The sequence below is a fragment of the Eptesicus fuscus genome, chromosome 22, assembly GCF_027574615.1.
Source record: "Eptesicus fuscus isolate TK198812 chromosome 22, DD_ASM_mEF_20220401, whole genome shotgun sequence".
In the NCBI taxonomy this organism is placed as follows: Eukaryota; Metazoa; Chordata; class Mammalia; order Chiroptera; family Vespertilionidae; genus Eptesicus; species Eptesicus fuscus.
The window spans coordinates 5,457,973-5,473,221 of NC_072494.1; the positions used below are offsets into that span (position 1 = coordinate 5,457,973).

General features: G+C 41.6%; 1 protein-coding gene and 2 non-coding genes across 3 annotated transcripts; 2 read left to right on the plus strand and 1 right to left on the minus strand.

Annotated features, from left to right (window-relative positions):
* Positions 1-1,331: 1,331 nt before the first annotated feature.
* Positions 1,332-10,495, plus strand: PRPF38B (pre-mRNA processing factor 38B). The gene is made up of 6 exons (XM_008147099.3): positions 1,332-1,864; positions 4,603-4,671; positions 4,986-5,137; positions 5,218-5,278; positions 7,925-8,148; positions 8,474-10,495. Exons 1-6 carry the CDS (start codon positions 1,589-1,591, stop codon positions 9,327-9,329), a joined length of 1,638 nt encoding a protein of 545 aa, XP_008145321.2. The 5' UTR covers positions 1,332-1,588; the 3' UTR covers positions 9,330-10,495.
* LOC114233660 (small Cajal body-specific RNA 11) lies at positions 6,374-6,508 on the minus strand. The gene has a single exon (XR_003619812.1). It is a non-coding gene; the product is annotated as a small Cajal body-specific RNA 11 (non-coding RNA).
* LOC114233666 (U2 spliceosomal RNA) lies at positions 6,623-6,813 on the plus strand. Its single transcript, XR_003619816.1, has one exon. It is a non-coding gene; the product is annotated as a U2 spliceosomal RNA (small nuclear RNA).
* Positions 10,496-15,249: the final 4,754 nt, after the last annotated feature.

Genomic DNA, 15,249 nt, shown 5'->3' on the forward strand with positions numbered 1-15,249 from the left:
CTTGTGATAAAACCATACAATGTAATACTACTCTGTAATAAAAACAAATACCACATAACCAGTTTATACAATCAGTAAGAATGAATTTCAAAATGATGCCGAGTCAAAGAAGCCAGGCAAAAGAGAACATGGCGTATGATTTCATTTAAAAATTCTAGGCGCTTCAGTGGCCCAATTCCTAGCCAGCCATTACTCCCCTCTAAGCTTATCTCCTGGCTCTTGTCAACTGGAATGTGGACTCTCTAACACGCCTTGATCTACCCTACTTCTTTCTATATTCAGCCTCTTCCCTGCCTATCAGACTGCCCCGTCCATTACCACCTGTAGAAACTTGTGCTTTTTGTAGCCTCCTCTTAACTCCCAAGCACATGCGCCTTCTCTAGGTTGACAGTCGCTTTTGAGAGAAGACAGATTCTGACTCATTTTCACACTTTTCCCCAACTCCCCCCGCCCTCTCTTGTTCCATTTCGGTGCCTGGCCCAATGTTTACCCCTCATTCTGCCTCCAAAGAAGGTAAGAACTCGGGGAGAAAGGGCCGAAAACGCATCTAACAAAATGCCTGGCGCATCTACTAGGCCCTCCAAGTATAGCAGCTCTTTTAATGCTTAGCCCGGCAAGATGTCATCTCGATCTTAACAGTTTAACAAATTTAGACATATAAGAGATCAATCAAAGGACTTGTATGCATGCATAGAAGCATAACCAACGGATGCAAAACTCTGGGGGGTGAGGGCATATATGGGAGTGGGGTGGGGGGTGGCAATGGTAAGATATGTACACATATAATACCTTAATAAAAGATTACTCTGAGAAAAAAAAACCACAAACAAATTTAGACTCAAGCAAGACCTCTGGTCGGACAGTAGAGCCCGAGGGAGGGCAAAAGGCCTTGCATCGTCATCTCAGGGCGGCGTGAGGGCCCCATCCCTTCCAGAGAATCTTAAAACTGTGGCCTCGGGAGGCTCAACACACTCGGCAGGATTTAGGGGCGACTTTGCAAGCACACAGTCACGCGAGCTCTCCCGCGCCCGGTTTCGAGAGGGGAGGCCGGGACCCCAGCCCCAATACTAAAACATCCGAATTGGACCCTCCACGCCTCCCTCGGACTCCCCAACTCCCAGAGGAAATGTGAGCGTCGGGAACAGGGGGAACAAGAGGACCAGGAGGCCCCGCAGCGACTGGAGCGTGCCCCGAACGCGCGGCGGAAGCCGGAAGAGGACTGGCCAGCCCACCCGGGCGCCTCTGATTGGCTGCCGGCGACGCTTGGAACTCTGGGGCCTGTGGCGTCACATCCGCCGGCCCGCCATCTTGTTCCCAGGGGCAGTTGGCGGAAGAGATCGTGCTCCCCCGGCCGCCGGCTCGCCTTCAGCCGGGATTTCTCGCGGCCAGCGTCTCGGCGTCTGCTCTCGACCCGGAGTCCATTTGTTGGCGTCGTCGCCCTCCCGTCACCCGGCCGGGGCACAGCGAGGCGGCCCCCCTCTCCCGACGGCGTTCCATGGAGTAGGGTCCCGGACCGTTGTCCCGAAGAGCGATCGAGCTTGGCCCCCTCCCCCCCCCCTTGTCCCTCCCTCCTTCCTTCCGCCGCAACATGGCTAACAACAGCCCCGCGCTGACAGGCAACTCGCAGCCGCAGCACCAGGCGGCCGCGGCCGCGGCCCAGCAGCAGCCGCCGTGCGGCGGCGGCGGGGCCACCAAGCCGGCGGTCTCGGGCAAGCAGGGCAACGTGCTGCCGCTGTGGGGCAACGAGAAGACGATGAACCTCAACCCCATGATCTTAACCAACATCCTGTCGTCGCCTTACTTCAAAGTGCAGCTCTACGAGCTCAAGACCTACCACGAGGTGGTGGACGAGATCTACTTCAAGGTACGAAGCGTCTAGGCCTGGGCCGGGGCTCACTTCGGAGAATGGCGTACGGAGGAAACGGGCGGAGGCGGCCCCCGAGGTCTGAAGACGTGGGGGTCCGGGGAAGGTGGGGTGGGCATGGGGGGAAGCGGTGGCCAAGTAGTCTGCCGGGGCGGGGGGCAGACGGGGGCCGCCCTCTTTTCCTTTTCGGATGTTTAGGGCCGGGGAGAGGCCGCCGCTGGTGATCGCTCACCCCCCCCCCCCACTCCCCGCACCTCCTGCCCACCCCTGGGGGGGAGCTGGACGAGACGGGTGGGGGAGAGCAGGAAAAAGGAACGGACGCCTCTCCGGTTCGCAGCTTTAAAACTATTCCTTTTGATGGTGGATCTCTACTCGGCGCCAACTTGTTGGTGCTTCTCCCGCTCACCCCGAGCCAAGGGCGTGTATTGACTTCAGTGTTGGCCTCGTGTTGTTGGTATTTACTGTCCAGACAGGGAAATGGCCGGGGCGGGCGGGGCGGGAGCGGGGTGGGGGGAGAGGTGTACGGAAGGCCTGGAGATTTTCCCAGCAGGAAGTCAGGAGGAAGTGGTCTCTCTTACCTGTGCGTTGGGCTTACTGGAATCCTCCGGGCCCTGGGCTTCTGCGGCAGGGTCGGTGCTGGCTTGGCTGTGCTGGGGAGCTCACCTGGCGCCTCCTCACTGCACTCTTGTCTCAGTTCTTGTTTCGTTAGCAGGATTGACTCAGTCTTGCAGCGAGGCTCGGAGCAGCCCAGGGTCGCAGGTAGAGGTATGCACTATTAATCATGCTCAATCGCCATAAATGCATTTCCCTGGGTTAAATGGACGGCTAATTAGATTATTTTGGCCATTGGTTTTGGTCTTGACTTTACCAACTAGTAGGCTTTCTCCACGTACCTGCAATTATGTAGTTTAAAAAAAAAAAAAAAAACTTCCGGGCCTCCTAAGGTTATATTTTAAAGAGTATTTATAACAGCCTTGACAATCCTTCAATATTTTAGCTAGAGCATCTAATATAATACAATCCGTTTTGTCTGTATTGGCTATTAAAAACATTTGACAGACCACGTAAAGTATTTTCTGTGAGCTGAACGTATCTGTGGAGGTGTTAATAAAAGTTAAAATTTTAATTTGCTGTTCTGTCCATCTTTTTCCACTTAAGTGACTAGGTTATTGAAAGATTCTTTTTAATCAGTTGCTTTCTATAGAAAAATCACCTTGAGAATACAGTTCAACTGTGGGTCTAATAAGTACCCTGGAATTTTGATATCCTTTTGCAAAGTATTGTAATACTATCAACTAGGTTTTTTCATTTTTTTTAAAGGTAAGGTCTTTTTCAGCATGGCTACAGTGTGGTGACTATTCAACCCTTAGCTTTATTTACTAGTAAACTTCAAACAGTTGAAAATTGGGTTCCTGCTCTTCTTGTGGCGGGTTCTGTTTAATGTCAGACAAGTGTTAATGTGATAGAAAAAGGGCTTGTTTTCAAATACTGTGTTTTGAAACACGTCAAGATTCTACTAGAAATTATTTAAATTTCGTTCCAAAACTAAAGCCCCACACTTTCTTATCAAGGCATTAGATCAAATGATGATGGAAATGTGTAGGCTTACAATTTCGTAAGTCTGTTTTGTATTGCCTCCAGCTTTGGCTAGCCTTTAAGGAATTGAAACATCTTTGATGCCACAAGCTGGGGGAATGAAGCAATAAAGCACAGGGCCCAGCTGAGCAAAATCGTGTAGTCCTTTACACTACATGCCTGCTTTTCCGTCAGAAGCCACCGAGAGAAGCTAACATGTAACGTGGGTGGAAAGAGAGTTTTAGAAATACATAGTGAAAGAACAGGGTTTTATTTTGCATTTAAGAAACAGCTCTTACCTTCCTAAAAGGCCTTCTTGAGTTCTATCTTTTGTAGAGCTAATAATCTTTCTTTGTTATATTTTAGGTAAAATATGTGATTTTTAGAGGGTGCCTACCTTAGCAAAGATGACACTGAATCTTTGGGTGTACTTAGTGTAATGACTAATCACATTTATTCAGTTGAATTGGTTCACATAATTAGGTTGAAAATAAATTATACACTGACCAGCAAGAATGTTCTCTGTAGGTGTGGCTATAATTTTTATCTTTAATTAGGAATGAATGTAATGTCTGATCATGTTTTAAAAAATGAATGAAATTTCAAAATTTTGCATCAGAAATAACTTGTTACTGTTTTAGCATACTTTCTTCAAGTCATTTTTCTTTATTTTAGTATCACCATAAAGTTGAACTATTAAGGGTATTTTAAAGGCTTTTTAAAATAAATACTTAATCATTAATACTTTTTGCTTTAATTAGGAGTTTACATATATTTTAAGATGAGAATTTTTGTTTTTTTAAGCAACTCATAAGAAGCTATAAAGTTGGTATTCTATCAAATATCTTTTACAACGACATGAGACTGGAAATGTTTGGCTCCACGTGCACCAGCTCTCTACAGAGCTAATGGATTTCTACTCTGTAAAGCTGTCGTTTTGTTAAACCCTAGTAGCTTACTGGTGCTCTCTATATCATCAAAGCAGTTTTTTAAAGTTGGTTTACATGCTTAACATGTGTAAACAAAATATGTACATCATGTCAAAATACCCAGTTCCAAACTTTGGGAAGAGCTGCTCTCTCAGCGAGTTGGGTTTACTTTAATTGTACATGTAAAAAATGTGAAGTGTGAATGTTTGTTGTGTTCCTCTTTTCTATTTTCAGGTCACACATGTTGAACCATGGGAGAAAGGAAGCAGGAAGACAGCGGGCCAAACAGGGATGTGCGGAGGGGTAAGTAGAAGTACGTGCATTTTTCAGTTTTTCTGTGTCTGAGAACTAAGTTTATACTTAGTCAGTTACACGCTCTAATGATAATTGGTTAGCAAATCTTAGAAGTTTGGGTTTTTGTTTTGTTTGTTTGTTTTTTTTAAATCTAAATTCCAGTGTCATATGAATAGAATTAGGAAAGTTATTTTTTTAACGTTCCATTCTTAGTTCTGGATTATATCTTGTTAATAATACCTATCAGGATTACTCAATTGGTGTTAAGTAACTCCATTAATTATTTTACTCCTTTTTTTTTTTTTTAACTCTTTCCTTTAAAGGTTCGAGGTGTTGGAACTGGAGGAATTGTTTCTACAGCTTTTTGCCTGTTATACAAATTATTTACTCTGAAGTTAACTCGCAAGCAAGTGATGGGTCTCATAACACACACAGACTCTCCATATATTAGAGCCCTCGGATTTATGTACATAAGGTAAACATGTATTTTATCTACATTTTCATAAGTATCTCATTTTAATTCACATGAGCCTAATCTGTCTTTTGTAATTCTAGGTACACGCAGCCCCCTACAGATCTATGGGATTGGTTTGAATCCTTCCTTGATGACGAAGAGGTATGTCAACAAGGGTAATAATTAGTTTTTTTTTTCTGATTATACTCTCATGTTTTTAATCTTTTATTTATTGGAGGTATAATGCCTTCCGGAATTTTCTGTAGCTAAATTTATTTCACTCAGATATTTTAGGAATTAATGTCCTTTTCCTAAGACTTGGTTTTTATATATATTAGGTTAATTTTTCTTAACTTTTATTCATTTTTAAGTTTAAATGTTCTTTGATTATTAAGATTTTTCTCTTTCTAATTATGTTGTGTTTATGGTATGGATCTTGACTTGTACAGTTGATAGTGATTTTTTAAGGTGGACCATGCTCAAGATTAAAGTGATAAGACATGCTCATAGAATACTAATCATAGCTTTTTTCCCTGAAACTTTTTACTTCTTTTTTTTTTTTTTTTTTAAATTTTAACTTCTTACCTTCTAACTTCTTCCAAATATTAATGTTCCCGCTTGCATAGAAGTGCAGAAGTGAAGAGCTGGGTGAAACTTAAATAGGCCAAGAGTTAAGATGACTTGTTCAAGGTGACCAAAATATTTCAGTTCTAGTTTTCTGACTCCTGTTATACTCTACATACTTAAAAGCTAGTAAGTCTTTTTAAAAATTATTTTAGGTTTTGTTTTCATTATAAATCTAGTTTGCCATTCAAGCTTAACAAGACTGAGTTTGTTATATATGAAAAGAGTTACTTTAGGAAACTTTGTCAGATTTAAATCATAAATGTTTTATTAGTATGCTTACTTAGTGAAGCCCAAGAGCTCAAAGCAGACTTAACAGAGCTTTATTGTCCACATATCTACCCTTACCACTGCTTTTTGTTTTAGTAGTCCTTTTTATTTTATTTTATTAGTATTTTATTTTTTAAAAATATATTTTATTGATTCTTTACAGAGAGGAAGGGAGAGGGATAGAGTTAGAAACATTGATGAGAGAGAAACATCGATCAGCTGCCTCCAGCACACCCCCTACTGGGGATGTTCCCGCAACCAAGGTACATGCCCTTGACCTGGAATTGAACCTGGGACCCTTCAGTCTGCAAGCTGACGCTCTATCCACTGAGCCAAACCAGTCAGGGCTAGTATATTTTTTTAATTGTCCTTGTGCCTTTAAGAGCCAGCCTATACTCAGGAAAGCCCTCCTAAACTGAGGGAGGATGCTGTGTGTCCTGCCAGACTTCCCTATTACAGAGGAACAGAGGGGAGTAGAGAGAGCATAGGCCAGGACAAGTCACTGGTCCCTTTTTTACGGCTTAGCTAAAGAATTTGTTGAATTAAGGGATAGGTGTAATAGAAATCTTTCTAGTTGTGGTTATTGTACACACCTTAAAAATTCTCTTATATATCGCTTCTCGGCCTTTTGGCTAAGATCAAGTGTAGTGTCTGTTCTTATCAGTTTAATATCTGATACATCCTCTATCTGAGGACAATATATTAAATGGATTTTTGAAGCTGGGAGTTGGAATAGGAGCTTGCTCCGTCCACTCCACGCATCGACCCGGTATTGCAGTACCTCCGGGAACGGTGCACCAAAAAGAAAAAAAAATTCTCTCATATAAACATGGAAAATTTTTGTCTGCATTTTTTGGGGCCTATTTACGGGGTTGTTCAGTATTTCAGAAGAAGCAAAAGGTGTGTGTTAGGTGATAAACCACAATCTTTTAAGCTATTTTTCTTTTTAGATGAGATTTTTTTTTAGGCTGAAACACTTTATATTTAAAAAGCGTGTGCCTTTTCATAATTGGTATCATAATAGGTATGTTTCTGAATTCTTCTGTGTAATCTGTTTTTTATTGTGTTTACAAATCTGAGGATCTCTATTTAAGCTAACTTATTGTTTTCTTCCTTAGATATCTGCAGCGATTATATTTGGAAATACTGTATATCTGAACACTTAAATGTGTGTGAGTGCAAGCAGTTTTACCTGTAGCTCTTGTTTTCCTGTTTAGATAACAAATCTCACTTTCCTTGTGTGCTTGCACTATAGGTTTGGGACTGACAATAGCTGACTAACATGTCCTGAGCTGTGAGAGGGCATAGCAAGAAGGCCTTCATGCGGTAATGACCCTTTTCAGAGACAATGGTCATCATGGATTATGCGTTTCCAATTATTTGTCCATTTATTTATTTTCTACATGACTAAATTAGAAACCTCACTGCTTCATGGCAGTTGGTTTGCTATTGCTTCCAGCTTTATTAGGGCTTCATTTTATATTAGGGCTGTCGAAAGATAGTCTTTAGACAGGGACTGTCTGAATAGCTCCTCTGTAGCTAGGTCACAGTACTAGGAATGATGTGTGCAAACATTTCTTCCACAGAAGCAATGTATACTTAGTAGGTATGTGGGATGCAGTTTTAAGTTGATTGTTCCACATAGTTAAGTAACGTAAGGGACTGTTTCATGTTCTTACTGAGCTCAGTTCTCTCTGCCCAGGAGGCTGCAGGATTTGTTTGTACCTGCATGCACACACTTAAGCCCGAGTATTTCTCTTATCACTCATTACCAGAATAGAAGGGTACAAAATTGTCCTGTTAGATTTTTTTTTTTTGTATTTGAGAATCCAAAGATGGTAATTTTTAAATAGTATTTATGAACATGTTGAAATAATTTTATTGACGGCTAGGATATCTTTTGTGTTTCTGTAGGACCTAGATGTGAAGGCTGGCGGAGGCTGTGTGATGACCATTGGAGAAATGCTGCGGTCTTTTCTCACAAAATTGGAGTGGTTTTCTACCTTGTTTCCAAGAATCCCAGTTCCAGTTCAGAAGAATATCGATCAACAGATTAAAACCCGGCCTAGGAAAATCAAGAAAGATGGGAAAGAGGGCGCTGAAGAAATAGACAGACATGTTGAACGCAGGCGTTCAAGGTAATTAATTCTTGAATTAAGCTTAATTTAAAAACATGGTTTATGCAAAGGTCCTTGAGAACAGTGGCAAGTTCTGTTTATAGTGTTCATTTTATGAGTTTGTCACTTTTCCTCCCCAAAGGTCATTTTCTGCCTTTCATGCCATCTTCAGCAAAATCATGTATCTGTAAATGTGAACAAGCAAATTTTTTGCTTTAATCATTCTTGATATGTTTATGTAAGCTAGGGATTTAAATTGATAACACTGGGGTAAGTTAAATTTTTTATAATATGTTTTAATTGAGATTTTTTTTTTTTTCTTTCCTCCCTTTTTCTTAAATATTAGGTCTCCAAGGAGATCACTAAGCCCACGGAGGTCCCCAAGAAGATCAAGAAGTCGAAGCCATCATCGGGAGGGCCATGGGTGTTCTAGTTTTGACCGAGAATTAGAAAGAGAGAAAGAACGCCAGCGTCTAGAGCGTGAAGCCAAAGAAAGAGAGAAAGAAAGGCGAAGATCCCGGAGTATTGATCGGGGCTTAGATCGAAGGCATAGCAGGAGTAGGGAAAGGCATAGAAGTCGTAGTCGGAGTCGTGACAGGAAAGGAGATAGAAGGGACAGGGATCGGGAAAGAGAAAAAGAAAACGAGAGGGGTAGAAGGCGCGATCGTGACTATGACAAGGAAAGAAGTAATGACCGAGAAAAGGAGCAAGAGCGATCAAGAGAACGGTCCAAGGAGCGGAGAAGTAGGGGCGAGGTGGAAGAAAAAAAACATAAAGAAGACAAAGATGACAGGCGGCACAGGGATGACAAAAGAGATTCCAAAAAAGAGAAAAAACACAGTAGAAGCAGAAGCAGAGAACGGAAGCATAGAAGTAGGAGTAGAAGTAGGAATGCAGGGAAACGGAGTAGAAGCAGGAGCAAAGAGAAATCCAGTAAGCACAAGAGCGAAAGCAAGGAGAAGTCCAATAAGCGAAGTCGGAGTGGCAGTCAAGGAAGAACTGACAGTGCTGAAAAAAGAAAACGGGAGCGGAGCCCCAGCAAAGATAAATCTAGAAAGCGTAGCGGCAGCAAAGAACGTGCCCACAAACGGGATCCCAGCGATAGCAAGGACCAGTCTGACCAACACGATGAGCGGAGGAGCCAAAGCGCAGAACCCGAGAGCCAAGAAAAACAACAAAAAAACAAAGACGAGACTGTGTGAACATGCTCTGTGAACGTGGATCACATTGAACCTATAAATCTTTGATTAAATCTGCTTTTTCCCCTCCCGAGTTGAGATTGTTGCGGTAGTGCGTACTCTTCAAGCTCCCGTAGGCTGCATTTTCATTTCCTCTTTTGTGTAGGGAAGTGCCTTTGTAATCCCATTTATTGCATTGATGTTTTCACCCAATTGTTGAGTTTGATACATGATGCACAGATTGTTCCTGCATTTTTACTGTTTAGTTTTTGAGATGTACAGTCTGTACATATGTCCTGAAAATGTTTTAATTTCTTTGGCATGGTTGCCATGTTGGTTAAATTTGTATAAGGCAATAAACTGCCACTAATTCTATTTTTGTTTTGTAGGTGTGGGATTATGGTTTGTGTACTGAAGTTTAGCATGGCTGTGCTTTTCGTAATAGAATGCTAAAGACTTTGACAATGGATCTTGGATGTTTATTATAGGAAAATGCTTTCGATGTACATGAAGGCAGCAGCAGTTGTAGGATTAACATTCTTGTCCACTGTATATTATCTTGGAAGACTCTTGTTAATATGTTATACTTAATATTCTCCACAGTTAACTTTAGAGAGAATTTATGAGTAGTTTCTGATACAGAGGTTTAAATTAGGCTGTGATTTGATCAAAAGTCCTTTTAGCATTCTACCTCAAAGGGACACTGTTAGTATGCCTAAAATTTATTCACTTAGTTTTTTTAATTGAAAAAATACATGACATGTATTTTTTTTAATTTCTCAGATTTTAAAGTACTATATTAAAGGAAAAAAAAAATGTCTAAAGCCCAGCATTCTTGCAGCAACCCTATACTAACATGAAATTGGGAGAGGGTGGGGCAGATGAATAGAGAACTAGATTCAAGCCTCAAGCTTCCAAAGCATTTTTATAAATGGAAAATACTTAAATTATAAAACAGCTTGATATAGTGTCCTTTTTTTAAAATTCAAAACTTTTTTATTGATAATGAAGATTGCTGTTTGAGTTTTTAAACTTAATGTAGAACAGAGAAGTATTAAAAGTAATGCTATGCTGCATTATTTAAGATTATTGGCAAATTATTTGATAGATTGTTCTTATGACTTGTATTCTGATTACAGAGAAGGATCATGAGTGTGGAATAAATACTGGATTAAATCCTTTATCCTGGGTGTTGACTTTTCCCCTATGTGTTAATATTTTTTAAAAAGTATTTTTGTGGAAATGGGTAAAATGTTGGTAGAGTCACACTGTGTAGAGGTATATTTCAGTGAATTTTAAGCGTGTAGACTAGAATTGGACATAGGTCAATACTCCATAATACTTACTAGAGTTCTTAATGGCAGTTCCCTTTATTCAAGGGTGTTGTATTACTGGATTGTTCTTTGGATTGGGTGATTACTCAGTTTCACATCAAAGGTGCTTATTGAGATACTTTGTACTTGGATTATATAATTAGACTTAAAAGAATTTTTATAAGTTAACTCATTTAATTTTTTTTTTAGAGCAGAGAAACAAGCTCAAAAGTGATTTGTTCAGTCAGTGCGAGGACTAACATGAGTGTTTCTGAAATCATATCGTATTAACATTTATTTGATCTCACCTTTTTTGGCCAACTGATGGGCACTCAGAAGCCACCTGGCAAAACTGTTAAATGGAGCAAACAAGTATATTTGAAGAGCCAGCCCTTCATATGTGGGCTTAACTTGTACCTACCTAAACTCCAGGAAAATCTCATTAAATGAAGAAATTTCTCTATGAAAATGCTATGCTTTTTTTTTTTTTTAAGGGAAGATTGTCATCTTAAATTGAGATCAAGTGAGTTGACACGACACAGAAATTAGAAAACTCTTCTTGAGTAATGGAAAGCAGTAAATATATCTCACATGGAAAATATTTTTGGTATACCTAAATTAAAGGTGCTACTCCTTGGAATATAGTTCTACCTGAAATGTTAATTCAATGGTGTATTTTAAGTAAAATGTGAAAAGGACTTACTTCAAATGGAGGTGCAAGTTTATATCACAAGCTGCGTTTAATTTCCTGTGACATTAAAGTTAAGTTCTTTTGAGGAACATTTTGATAGGAGAACATGCCATAATACTAGATAATGTCAAATATATTCAGGATTAATTCTTCCAACACAAACTTGGAAAGTTTTTGGTAGAGTTTAATATAACTAGCAGCCTCCATCCAGTTTTCTCAACTGAAATGGTTTCAAACTTCATTTATTATACCTTCCATCTGTTTTCTAATGTTCAGTTTATAATTAAATTATATACATGGGTTAGTCTAATATCTTGAGATTTTCATAGAAAATGTCCATATAAATGCTCAATCTCTTAGTTAAATTTAGTACCTTAGTTCTTAACCTTTGAGTTGCAGGTCCCTTTTTAGGAATCAAATGAAAGCTACAGATCATGTCTAGAAAAATAAAAGCGTTCGCCATGGCTGGATAGCTCAGTTGGCTAGGGCGTTGTCCTGATAAGCCAAGGTTGGGGTTTGATCCCTGGTCAGGGCATATACAAGCAGCAACCAATGAATGCATGAGATGAAGCAACAAATCCAAACTATATAAAACAAAAGGGCTCAAATTCACACAAAATTTCAAAAGGACTAAACTTGGGCTTTTATGCTGTTTACTGATTTTTTTAAAAAAATTTTTTTACAGAGGAAGGGAGAGGGTTAGAGTTAGAAACATCGATGAGAGGGAAACTGATCCGCTGCCTCCTGCACACCTCCTACTGGAGATGTGCCCGCAACCAAGGTACATGCCCCCGACCAGAATAGAACCTGGGACCCTTCAGTCCGAAGGCTGATGCTCTAGCCACTGAGCCAAACGGGCCAGGGCTACTTACTGATTTTTACCAACAAGTTACTGGGAGAATTGTAAGACAAGTTTGTGGTGGGGGGGGAAAGGGGAAGTTGAAATTAGAAAAAAAAAAAGATAATGGTATTCACTTATTTCCCTTCTGCAACACAGTTTCCTTTATGAATATAAGTAGTTTATTTGAACACTGAGATGAGGCCCAGACAATGGCAGTTTGTGGGTTTTAACTGATTCCAATGTGTGACCTTGATTAAACTCATTGACCAGTTCTCTGGTTACATTGGCCAACTGATGAGCTTAAACTTGGTTCAGGTCCTAATCTGATTCGGTCCTAACTGCTGAATTCCTCCTTGAAGGACCCAATTACAGGACTTCTTCAGTGGAGCTGATTTTATGGGGAAGGAAACATTTCTCCCCGACAGTTTTAGCCTATGAAATCCCTCCATTCCATTCTAAAAGCCACCAGCTGAAGAGGTATTTTTCATTTCAGGATCACTGGCTGTCAACATTTGTTACTGTAGGAACATGTCAGCATGAATACAATCAACTGAAAAAATACCAGCAGCACAGCTGACTTCACACCCATTGTTCTGTTCCTCACCTTTCATAGTCGAGATTACATTTCTGTGACACAACCATGACCCGTAATGTAATGCACAGGTGAAGTGTTCAGGTTGGGTGGGGGTGTGGGGCCGGGGTGTCTCAGCCTATTGCAAACATGAGTTCTACCTGTTCAAGGTCAACCGCTGGCCTCGGCTCCCAAGTCCCCCTTCATTGCTCTACATAGTGGTAATGGAGTGAGCCTTTACTATTTCTGCCTGCTGGCACAGGATTGCACTGGTCAGCAGAGGATGTAGAAGGAAACCACTTCCGGGTTCTGGTGAGGCTCTCTAATTTGAAGCGTGTAGGACCCTTGGCCTGTCCGGTGGCGCCTCACGGGAGGCTGTTTCCCAGCAAGTCATCTGGTTTCCCCGCCAGCTTCCCAGCAAGTCTTTCTGGTGCTTCCCAGTAAGTTCAATGGCACCCCTGTGGGTGGCCTCCTAACTAGTTGTGTTGACACCCCTTCCTCTCCAGCCCCACACTCCAGTACCTCAGCAAAGCGTGGGTCACAGCCACACCCTCTCCAACAAAGTCTGAATGGGAGGCTCGCAAGGGAATCTCTTCCAAATTTGTTCCTCCTGGGATCCTCTGCCTAGAGGTGGTGGCTGCTCCTATAGCCACTATTCCTGTATTCGTAGGCATTCTCTTTACCCTTAGCTAATCCTCTGTTACTGGTTAGTAATTCTTTACATCCAAGTTTCCCTGTTCCAATTGCTGTTTTCTGTCTCCTGACTGGCCCCTGGCTGTTACAGTGGATTAAGATACCAGTCACAAGGGTGCCCCTCCTCAGGCTGGTTGATAAACCCCTGCTGTCGTTTAGTATAAAGGGCTCAACCAGATAGGCTGAGAATGATGTAAGCAAATCAGACTGGCTCCTAGAATTTTGCCTGACAACTAAGTCAAAATGGTCCAGTCCTCAATAGAATGGGCAAGACTTGTACAGTTGACGTTTGAGGATGCCCATTCTCTCTTCATTTTTTTTTTCTTTTCTTTTTATGATGGTCTGTGTTTCTCTTTGGAATCCGCAAGTCTAACTGGATTCTTTTACTGTCGTCGTCAGGGATTCCTGATCAGGGAAGGTCTTCCTGACATTTTCTTGAAACTTCACTCTTATCTATCTGTGCTCAGCACCGGTAAGGAAATGTCATCTACTGAACTGGACTTGGCAAAGAAGTGGAAAAACACATTCTTTCCTGTACAGTCAGCCTTACCCCATGTTCCTTCTACATCGCTAAACAACTCTTTCCCCTACAATGGCTACTTGAAATCGTTGCTAGTTTCTTAGCTCATTCTCACTTCACACACTGAGACTATCAGGTAAAAAGTCCCTCAACTTGCTGCCTTCTCTCTGCTATGATAGCTGGAGCTTTATCTTAGACCAAGAATAAGAAATGGCAGACGCCTGGCCGGCGTGGCTCAGTGGTTGAGCATCAACCTATGACCTAGGAGGTCATGGTTCAATTCCCGGTCAAGGGCACCTGCCCGGTTTCAGGCTGGATCCCCTGTAGGGGTTGTGCAGGAGGCAGCCAGCCGATCAATGATTCTCTCATCATTGATGTTTCTCTCTTTCCCTCTCCCTTCCTCTCTGAAATAAAACAAATTAAAAAAAAAAAAAAAAAGGCAGGCTAGGAAATTGGAAAGGAGCCTGGGTCTTTGAGGACTCCTGGGGAAAGAGTGGCCTCCACTATTTTATACCAGAAAGGAACTATCCTTTATCCACGGATTACCTTTGCACCTTTGCTGAAAATCAATTGTCCTTCTTTGTGTGGGTCTATTTTTGGACTTTACTCTGCTCCATTGATTTATTTACCTTACCTTGATGCCAATTCTTACATTTAATCTTGTCTTAATTACGGTAGCTTTAGAAGTCTTAACGTCAGGGAAGGTCAGTCCAGCCCTCTTTACCCCATCTTGACTGGAAGCAGAGATCAGACCATTTAGTATTTACGTGATTTCATATAAGTCAGTTAATAATGCTTATTAGTCGTGTATGAACTTGTCTATTGTTAGAATTAAATATTATAGTGCTTGGATTGCCAAAACCGGTTTGGCTCAGTGGATAGAGCGCCGACCTGCAGACTGAAAGGTCCCAAGTTCGATTCCGGTCAAGGGCATGTACCTTGGTTGCGGGCACATCCCTGGTAGGGGATGTGCAGGAGGCAGCTGGTCGATGTTTCTCTCTCATTGATGTTTCTAGCTTTCTATCCCTCTCCCTTGCTCTCTGTAAAAAATCAATAAAATATATTTTAAAAAAAATAAAGTGCTTGGATTAAATGTTAATTATTATTAAGAGCTGAACTAGGGCCCTGTCCGGGGCGGCTCAGTTGGTTGAGCGTCGTCCTGTTCACGGAAACGTTCGCAGTTCGGTTCCCAGTCGAGGTACAAGCCCGGGGTGCAGACTCGATCCCCTGGAGGGGTCACCCAGGAGGCAGCCCATCAGTGTTCCGTTCTCACATTGAGGTTCCTCTTCCCCCCACTCTCTTCCTCTCTGTCTCA

Bases quoted from the DNA above. Each gene is read 5' to 3' on its own strand.
- PRPF38B (XM_008147099.3), top strand. From the start codon at position 1,589: ATGGCTAACAACAGCCCCGCGCTGACAGGCAACTCGCAGCCGCAGCAC. The intron at 1,865-4,602 runs GTACGAAGCGTC...TTCTATTTTCAG, and splicing joins TGGACGAGATCTACTTCAAG to GTCACACATGTTGAACCATG. The intron at 5,279-7,924 runs GTATGTCAACAA...GTGTTTCTGTAG, and splicing joins CCTTCCTTGATGACGAAGAG to GACCTAGATGTGAAGGCTGG.